Source organism: Lupinus angustifolius, chromosome LG06 (genome assembly GCF_001865875.1).
Source record: "Lupinus angustifolius cultivar Tanjil chromosome LG06, LupAngTanjil_v1.0, whole genome shotgun sequence".
NCBI classification, from domain to species: Eukaryota; Viridiplantae; Streptophyta; class Magnoliopsida; order Fabales; family Fabaceae; genus Lupinus; species Lupinus angustifolius.
The window spans coordinates 12,164,826-12,175,964 of NC_032014.1; the positions used below are offsets into that span (position 1 = coordinate 12,164,826).

General features: G+C 28.0%; 1 protein-coding gene across 1 annotated transcript; it reads left to right on the forward strand.

The window, feature by feature from the left end:
• Window positions 6,107–9,000, forward strand: LOC109349894 (B2 protein-like). The gene is made up of 5 exons (XM_019590945.1): window positions 6,107–6,994; window positions 7,646–7,746; window positions 7,913–7,996; window positions 8,084–8,194; window positions 8,551–9,000. The coding sequence occupies exons 1-5, from the start codon at window positions 6,316–6,318 to the stop codon at window positions 8,617–8,619; spliced, it is 1,044 nt and encodes a 347-aa protein (XP_019446490.1). The 5' UTR covers window positions 6,107–6,315; the 3' UTR covers window positions 8,620–9,000.

An 11,139-nucleotide genomic window follows, 5' to 3' on the forward strand; every position in this document is an offset into this window, starting at 1 on the left:
TATATATATATATAGAGAGAGAGAGAGGGGGTTGAGATTCTATGTTTGAGAATTTACATATATACCCTTAAATATAATGTAACATTCTTGATATAATTTGATATATTAGTATTAAAGTCATCTAAAAAACTGGTATAACATTATAGTTAAGTAAAGAATAAATATAAGAATTGATTTTAACTTTTTTTCTATTGGAGGTCCAAGATAGAAAATAGAGATGGAACAAATTTTCCCACCAAAGAGTTTGACGACATAAGAATAAGTGGGAGGCTGGGATTAAAAGAGTGAAGAAGAGTGCTTCTCACTCATTCCCCACCCCCTTGTCATCCTTAATTTGAATGCAAAGTGATATTTTCCTCTAATATGAGCAAGTGAGGATTTATCCATGTTTATTTAGATCATTATTAATAATTATTAAGTTACTTTATCAAATCAATCATGAATAAACTCTTTCATATTATTTGAAAGAGGAATTCAACTCAATATATCTAAACTAAGTCACATAGTAATAATACTTGGTCATCATTAGTATTTGAAAGAAATCGTATTCTAAATATAAAATTAATTGAGAAAAAGATTATAAGTAAATTTAAGAATTAAAAATAGTTAATACAACAATATTGGTATATATAATTAAATTAAATAATAACGGTCTAATATTTGAGTTCAAAATAAAATGCATGACAAAAAAATTCATAGCTATTAATTTAACATTATCTTTATGTAAAGATTAATTTCACTACTGATTAAAGTTTAAAGGGAAATTGGAAAGAAAAAATAGTTCATAGTGACTTCTCGCCAAGAATATAAAGTTTATGGTGTTCTTATTAAGTTTTCCTTAATATTATTTTTATTTCAACTTTGGAAGAGATCCACTTTCTAAGAGCAAGTAAAAAACCTAATTCACAACTTCATCATTTATTTTAGGAGTATCCAAAAATTTGAATTAGTAAATATATCTCAAACATTATGTTTTCTTAGAATTGATAAAAAAAAGTCTAACTTCCTTTTGAATTGGATCTCTCCCTAGTAACTTTATGGTAATCAACTACAGAAAGGTGACAGATATAACTGCCTTCACCTCCAGCACCTCGTTAGTAAAAATGTTTCATGTTAAAGTACAAATTTTAATTTTATTATAGGTCATGTGGCCTAAGCAAAACTGAAGCGATTTGATTGCCTTGAAAACAAAGTCAGGCCCATAAAATGACCAGAAATTAATGTTTGTTTTGGGCTTCCAATCATTCCGACTCACTTGGCAGAGGAAATGGCATACCTACACAAATCACTATGACCCATATGTTACACCACGGCATGTGTTATCAGTTATTATTTGTTAAAAAAATAATTAATTTTTATTTTTAAACTTAAAAATATTTTTTCAATCAATTATAAGCTAATAATACATGCAGTAGTACAACTTATGAGAGGAGATGCCCTACTGGTATATAAGACTATAACTCTCAAAGAAAAAACATTACATTTCCATTAATTTATTGTATAACTAAGGTTATCTTTTTGGTTATGAACTAATTTTTTTGGGATGCGTGATTATAAATTTTTAAGCTTTTGTTCTATTTGAGGATCCAATAAAACCTTATATTATTAGATAACTATTTTGTTGGTATTTATAGAATGATTTATATTTCATAAAAAATGTTTATTTAAAAGGAAACATTTAATGTAAGAAGAAAGAAAATATAGATTATATGCATTTAATCGTCTAAAATAAACTATTAATTCATTCATCATTTGAATAAAAAAAGTTGCAAAAATAGCCATCCATTTATTTAATAAATATTCAAAATATAATTTATTAACCCACGAGTCAAATCAATTCCAAAAAATTATCTAAACTAATCCAAAATTGAATCAACCCAAAATTTGGTTTAAGTTGGTTTGGAATACTTGGTTTCCACAAAACCATGTCCAACCATGTTTTATATCAATTCATCAATCCATCTATTATATAATTTTGAGACTTGTCTATTTTAATGATTTTCCTATAAAAAAACTTAGAAAAAGTTTGCAATTATCTAAGTTCTCATTTATTTTAAAAGGAGAAACTTGTCACATGTTTTTTATTGCCATAATATTTATGGATTATAAATGTAGATTTATACAGACAATATATCATATATCACTGATTTGTCTTGATTTTTTTTTAAAGTCAATAAGAATTTAAGATGAATAATTAATAATACAATGAAAATATAATGGAACTGAGGAGAATGAGGAAGTGATATCAAAATTTTGATCATAAATATAAGTCTTTCATTTACATTTTTTTTTCTTTTTTAAATGGAACCGAGGAGAATGAAGAAGTGATATCAAAATTTTGATCATAAATATAATGTTCCTCATCTCTAATTTTAAATTTGAATTCAAACATTTCTAACTAAAATTCTTAAATATGTAAGACTGTGATGATAATTAAGAGGGAGGGTAAATTAGTTGTTTAAAAGTATGATTAATTTTTCTGCACAATTCAAGAGTTAATCGGAAAATAATATGCAGAAATAACCAAGTAATTGTAAAGAGATAAAAGAAAAGAGAGTACACATATATTTTTATACTGGTTCACTTTCTTGTCCATCGAAGGTTACGTCCAATACTCTTGCATCACAAAAGATTTATTCACTAGATATTAAGAGTAGTAATTATAATTTCTCACCCAGAGATTCCTTTGTACCTTACCAAGGCTCTAACACCTATATCACTTTTGGAAAACATCATTTCTAAGTGACCCTATCCTCTTTCTTATCACACCCGGTGAAAGAAAGTAATTCAATACTTTGAATGAAGAGAATGTTTAACAATGACAATGGATTGCCTTTACAGGATTTTGAAATTATAAATTCTTGCAATCCAATGACTCAATATATACTTTAGAACTAATGCTCAGAAGGTTTGAATACCTTGTAATAACACTTTAAGATAACTTTGCAAATCAAGTTCTGAAAGTTATGAACAAGTTGCACCAAGTGTAGAACAAGTCTTTCAAAAAATTGAGTTTGAATAAGTGATTTCAATTTGAGTTATGTTAAGTATATGTGTGTGTTTGAAATGAGTTTCAAAGCCTTTATGTAGACTTTCCAATCAACTAGAATACCTCGATGAAAAGGTAGGATTCGTTTCGAATGAAATCATTTTGTTTGGGTCGAAAGCTGTGTGGTTTGAATCTGAAAACCGGTGTAACAACTCTCAGTAATCAATTACTTAATCGATTACCCAACAAGTATGTCCAACTTAGAAATTAATTTTCTCAAGCAGTAATCAATTACTCAAAGGTGTAATCGATTACCCAACTGTTCTGTCCAACTAGGTAATTATTTACCGTGTTGTGTAATCGGTTACCCATATGATGTAATCGATTACTGTGATAACTTTTTGTTGGATAACTCGTTTCTCACTCATGTAACATGTTACGTAGTCACAGTAACATGTTACTTAGATTTAGTAACATGTTACACAATATTTTGAAAATTGTTTTCATTTATACTTGTGTTTATCAATTTTCTTTTAAAATACTTTTGAGAATTACTACTAAATATATAGTTTAGAGTATAATGATAGAAATACGTAAAGACTTAGATTGTAATTTCTTAAAGATTTGACTTCTTTGTCTTCATAAGTATTCTTCATTTTCTTCTTTTATGTAATGTTAGTATCTTCATCAAGACATTGTCAATGTCAAAAGCAAAATCTTCTTCACAAATACTAAATACTTGTTTTAAAATACTTGTATAAACAAAAATTCATTATGAATATTAACAAAAATCACTTGTATTATGCCAAAAATTTAATTGATAAATAAAAATTAGCAACTCCTGCCATCAACATGCTGAAATTTAGTATTACATAATCATGTAGGATAAGGAATGATAAAATTTTAAGAAGAAAATATATCATAAAGATCAGTGTTTTGGGAACCGGATTGGACAATCCGACCGGTCTGACAGTTGACCGGATTTAAAAACGACTCTGTATTACAGTCTTAACCGAATGAGAGTTGAATCATTTTGTTAAACCCGACTAAACTGAATTAAACTAGGAAGTTAATTGGACGATTCACTTAAAAAAATGGAATACTGCTATAATATTTTGTTTTACTATCATCCAGGAAAAAGATGAAGATGTTATTACTTCAATATAATTATACATAATTATTAATTTTATAAAGTTTTACATTTATATATAACTATATATTTATAGATAAAAATTATTAATTACGTATAAAATCACTCGATCAGACCGGACAATTTAATCATTTAAACTGAATAAATTTAATATGAAACCTCTGTCAGTTTGACTTTCAACTCAGGTTTCACAACATTCTGGAAAGAAACAACCTTTAAAATAAAAACAGTAAGAAGAAAGTAAGTAGTAAGAAAATAATATTTTTTTGTACTATTAAAAATATTCCTTCATTCTTCTAACTAAGGAATTAACCCATTTTAGAGTTTGTTTTGCCCCTTCCAATAAATATTGCTATCATGAATTAAATATTTTGACAATATTTTTTTGATATATAAGAAATAATATTTTAGAAAGGAGAAAAGAAAAATAAAAAAGAGGAAGAAATAAAGGGTTAGAGAATGGGGTATATGGTAATTAGGGATGTCAACCAAAGAAGGACATTAATCACATATGGCCCACACGGTCACGGACTACTACATCCTAAGCAAATACACTCACAGGCTCCACAGTATTACTGTATTTCTACGCGTCCCAACTTAATATCTTAGCAACTAAGGATTTTGCATTTTCAATATATAAAAAATAATGAAAAATTATATTACATATACAAAAAAATTAATACTTTTCCTGATTAGTATAAAAAACTAAAACAACATTCAAAAAGAATTGATAGATAAATAAGTTTATATATCAAGTTAGTTTCTAAAAAAAAATGAGAAATTCGATTTCAAAATTATCAAATATGCGTTAAAGTAATTATTTGTAGCATTCCTATATGATCATAACCAAATATTATTTTGACACATGTTTACAATATATAAATACTAATTTAATTTTTTAATTTTTCAAAGATTAGATTGATAAAATGGAAAATTCACAAAAGAATATTCAATCTACAATATAATATGTGGTTGTATATTTAAAGTTATAAAATTCACCAATCATGTCCTACACTTCCTGAATGGCTGAATTGTTCGTGATTTTTCGAGTGTACAAATTAACCATGATTAAACTTATTAAAAGTAAAATAATATGTGTAAAATTATTCTTTGCTTAAATGTTGTATACTTATGCTACAAAAGTATTCAAGCAATACCCTAAAAAAATAAAGTGACAAGGCAACTCTTGATATGAACTCAAACTCCAACCTTCACAACTAACATACATTGGTTTAAATAGTACATGTTTGATTTCCCTTAAGTAAAGTTTCAAATTCGAATCTTATGAATGAAAAAATGTTTACTGAAAGAGTTAGTCCCATATACTTGTAGATGTTCCCAACTTGAACATATTGCCTCCAGTGCGATGATAAATGTAAGAAACTAAATAAAAAACTCCAACAATGACAACATGGTGATGATTCATGAATCCCTGTAAGGCTCTAACATCTTCTAGAAAACAGTACACAAAATCAAACACAACTGTCCCCATCTACTTTATCCCTCTCTCCTCCACCTCATCACATGTACGCGTTTTCAATAATCACCTCCCCCACCTAATAAAAATTAAATTATAAATAAGAGTATACATTTACTTTCGTCTTTTGATTTTTTTTCATGTTTGATTCTGAAAATTTTAAAAACTTAAAATGATTATCACAAATTTTAAATCTAAATCAAATTAGTCTTTTTTATTATCTTTTGTGATAATTAATATGAATTATTTTGATTCAAATTTGCCATTTTAAATATTAATAAAAACCAAATTAATATAGGCAACATTTTTTTAGGAGTAAATTACATATTACATCTATAAATAAAGACAAATAAAAATAAATAAAGACAAAGCTTATTTCAACATTTGACAAGTAAACACGCAACCCAACCACTTACCTTCTATGAAGTTTCGTTCCATTACATTTTTTCTTTACATTATACTATTATATATACTTGTCTATGCTAGTAAAATAAAATAAAAACAGTATACATCCCCCTTTCCCATCTTATAACACTTGTCCCTTACCAATTTCTCTCAACCCAACCTAGTACTTCTCTGCATCTCTCTGCAACATTTGATATTACATACACACAATCATACATATATCAAATCCTAAAGTTTATTAAGCTAAGTTTTCTTAGAAATTATTTTTTTACCATATAGTATCATTTAATTAAGATGGAGAACAATCAACAATCATTTTGGCAATTCAGTGACCAGCTTAGAGTTCAGAACTCTAATCTGGCTAATCTTTCTCTGAATGAATCAATTTGGAGCAACAACTACACATCCAAGAATGAAAGAAGGAACTTTGATATCAAAGTTGGTGGTGAAATCAATTCATTTGGTGCTAGCAACAGAAGTAACAATTACAACAATAACATAAAGTCAACAACAACAACAAAAGCAACACCTTCTTCTGATTTCAATGATGGGTGGAAGCAGATGAATTCTATGACCAACAATACCAATGGATCTCTTTTCAATATGCCTCATAACATGTATGCTATGGATGGTGGAGCTTCTCTTAATGGAGGATTCAACAAAGGAATTTATTCCAAACCCTCCTATGGAAACCTTAACAATAGTTATAATAACCTTAACATGGATATTAATGTTAAGGGTCAAAAGGGTAAGGGCGAAGATGAGTTTGGTCATCTTTATCAACACAAAAGTTCTAAGAAGAATAACAACTCTAACAAGAAGAATGGAGACAACAACAATAACAATGATACCAACAAGAAATATAAAACACTGCCTCCATCTGAGTCTCTTCCTAGGAATGAAACAATTGGAGGGTACATCTTTGTTTGTAACAATGATACCATGGCAGAGAATCTCAAAAGGGAGCTCTTTGGTAAGTTCCTTTTCATTTTTCACAATTTTGCAATTATTTTCCTTCCATTTTTGCAATTTTTATTATTAACTGTGTTATGCTCTTAGTTTTTGATATTATCTTTCTTTATTGTCTGGTTCTCTATATCTGTGGCTTTATTTTGCTATCCGATATTTGGGGGATTTTATTTAGAGAAAAAAAAAATGTATTACACTATTGATACGTTATGTGTCTTTTATATCTAATTATTATTGACGCTTAAATATAATATGAAAGATGGATTATGTATTGTTTGGGTATAAATCACAATAATAGAGTTAGCCCGTTTTTATTTACATAATATTTATGAATTATGAACCTTAGATTTGCAGTAATTGTTGGTCCAGTAACATCATATGTAACAATTTTATTATAGATCAGGGATTTAAGCCATGGTCATGTAAGGAATAATCTGTTCTTCACTTTAAATTGAATCCTTTGAGATGTTGAATTATCAATACCAATAATATTCTGTATAGATTTTCTCTAAGCTAGCTGCTTATTCAAAGAGTTTTAGCCCCCCTTTTGTTACTAAAAAATGTTTCAATCTTTTACTTTTCATATATTCCATGTAATTCTCTGTTTGATTTAGATGATAAATTTGTTTACCCTATAAATGTTTCTTTTTTTCAGGTCTACCTCCAAGATATAGAGATTCAGTAAGGGCTATCACTCCAGGGTTGCCCCTTTTTCTTTACAACTATTCCACCCACCAACTCCATGGAATATTTGAGGTGTGTTTACCTATTCCTTCTAACTTTATTTATATTGATTTAATGAGAATACTTGTTAAGTTATTATGGAGTTGAGTTCACATTAAATTATGAATTAGGCCATTACCTTATCCTTAGCTTCATATTTAATACTTAGGATTAATAATATGTGGTGGTGTTTGTTCAGGCTGCAAGTTTTGGAGGATCAAATCTTGATCCATCAGCTTGGGAAGACAAGAAGTGCCCCGGTGAATCTCGTTTCCCGGCTCAGGTATCATCATCTTCAAACCATTTATAAGTGATTTTGGAATTGGTTTGTGAAAGGTTACTTATGCCACTTCATAAATTATGTTTACAGGTGAGAGTGATCACTAGGAAAATCTGTGAACCATTGGAGGAGGATTCCTTCAGGCCAATCCTTCACCACTATGATGGCCCTAAGTTCCGCCTCGAGCTGAATGTGCCTGAGGTATTTTTTCGATCTTTGTTGCTGAATACTGAATCCTGTGGAGAGATTCTTGGATAAAATTGGAGCAAGAACAAATTCTTACTATGTTTTATTTAAAGTTCACAACCTCAGTTTTGGTACTAAAAAAGTGACAGATAGTAATATTCCACCAAATTAGAGTGTCATCACTTTGTTCCTGAAACATTAGTATTACCAAATGTCACAACCTTGGTCTTTTGATGACTTAATTTTACATAACTTTTTTTAACTTATTTAATGACACAAATCTTTCAAGAACTTATTTGAAAGAAGATATAGTTTGTAACTTGTTTTTTTTCCATAGTCCACTAAACATTGCCCAATTTTCGGTTTTGCAGGCACTGTCTCTCTTGGATATTTTTGCAGATCAAGATATCAATGAGACTTTCAAGGCTATACCAGCTTAAAAGGATATAAACAACAGAGAATACAAAAACAGCAATAAATAATTAGAGATTTGGATTTGTTTAAAAGTTATGGACTTATATAAAAGAGAGTCCAAAGATAAAGGAAAATGAATATGTTGGAGGATGCTTGGATATTCAGCCTATATATATGTTGTAATGTTTTCGTATAGAGGCTGCTATGCATGCTTTTTACATTTTTCTTGATTTTTAGTGTTATACTAAAATAAAATCAAGAGCATACAATAAGAATGAACTATTTTTGCTTATGTTTTATTGTACAAAACTGCAAATTGACATAATGCAGCTTTGTATAGTTGTGCAGTGTTGGGGAACACTTTTAAGTACAAAAGTGCAAGAAGCCTAATATACTTTGAGTTAAAAGAAAAATTCTTGTGTACTGAATTGCTATCATCTTCAACTTTATACATGTTAAACTTACAATGTACTCTTATTAAACCAATGATTGATCAATTCTACTGATACATGTTTATTTTTGTTTAAGTAAGGTTCTGATTTTCAATAAAGAGAAAATAATGTATATACTTATAGTGTTTATTTACCATTCATTTTTTATCATCATTGACTATTTAAAAAATAATAATAAAAATAGATGATGGATAATGTAATAAGTATGTATAAATATTTGCACCAATTGTACACAGATATTACACTCTCCAATAAAAGAGCTCATATTATAATATTCTCATAACATTCCCTACTTGATGATACCTATCCTAGGCAAAAATAAATATATATGAGAGATTTAACAGAATTTAGATTGTCTTTAATTACTTGACTCTTTAGTACTAGAGATGAGTCCAACTTGATTTAAGTTGGTTTGATGATTGATAGTAGGTGTGGTAATTAGACGGGTTTAGATGCGTTTGGATTTGGATCCTAATGGATGGATAGAAAACTATCCATTAATTCAAATAAATCTATTACATCATATTTTTAAATTATTCAATCCATCTATATCCATTGGATTTCAATCCACACATTCTATCCATGTATCCATTTTAATTGATTGGATGGATGAATATCCAATCCATTTTTTTTAATTTGAACAAAACATTTTAATAAAGCAATTTAAAGTAAAAAATTCTTTTAAATAATATCATTTAATAAAGCATTTTTAAATATAAATTTTAAAAAAAAAATTCTTAACAAACACTTTTAAAAAGTGTTTTTTTTTATAAACAATTTTAAAAAGGTGAATTTGTGAATTTTTTTATAAGCATTCTTAGTAGCAAGAATCTCTGGTGCAACATAATTGGTAAAGGTGTAAAAGTCCGGTTCGGTTTTTGACGCAATTTAATAACCGAACCGAACACAAAGATATGGTTCGGTTCGATTAACCGCAAATTTTATTTAAGAATCGAACCATTCATTAATGGTTCGGTTGCGCAGTTTTTCAACTTATTTAAAGAAAATCATTTAAGAAATAGTTGAACATAATTTGTAAAATATAAAGTCAACTAAATGAGTACTAAACACATCAATAATAAAATTTTAAATACTCTTTCTAGTAAAACAATAATAATTAAATATCTCAACGCACTACAAACTTGAAATTTTAGTCCACAAAATCTTCTAAAATGTTCAACAAAATTTAAGAATGACAAACTTCGTACGAATATTTTAGTCCAACAGTAACACCTAATACTCCACATCATTAGTAATATCATGCAGTTCTTTCTTTATTTTCTTTTAATTCTTTAATTTCTTTAATTTCTTTATTTGATTAATTTCATATCTGAATAGTGACAAAATGTATACCTGTTTTTTTAGTTTTCTTTCTGCATTCTCAATGAATAATAGAGATAATAAATATTTAGGTTTGTTTATTAATTTATTTGTTCTATTTGCCTCTTATTTATAGACTATTTTATTAATAATCCTAAATTCTTAACCATATTTTATCTCCTAACTTTAAAGCTTAATCATCCAAATATAAAATAAAATTATTTTTTAATATGCAGTTCGGTTCGGTTCTAACGGTTCCAAAATTTAAAAAACCGTGAACCGAACCGAACTTAAATGGTTCAAAATAAAAAAACTGAACCGAACCGCGGAACTGAACCAAACTACATTTTATGGTTAAGTTCAGTTTCATCAATTTTACGGTTTGAACCAGAACCGCTTACCCCCCTAATAATTGGGACTTCTATAAGTTGTATGCAACCGTTCATCATCCCAAAATATTTAATTTTGTTATTATATTATCACATTAGTCAATAACCAGAATTATATATTTATACTTTGCATTAAGATGTTGGGGTAAAGCACTAAGGCCAAAATCGTTTATACTTTTTTGATAATCACTTTTTAAAATCACAATTGCAATTTTCAACTTTTGTAATGTGTGTGGGATCGTGCTTAGAAAGGTGAGAGATTTTTTATATTAATATTGAATTAATTGGGGAAAAAAATTGTTTTTATTTTTATTTTTTGGATGGGTTGGTTATCTATCCAAATGGATATAACCATGAATATCCATTGAATATAATGGATGAATTT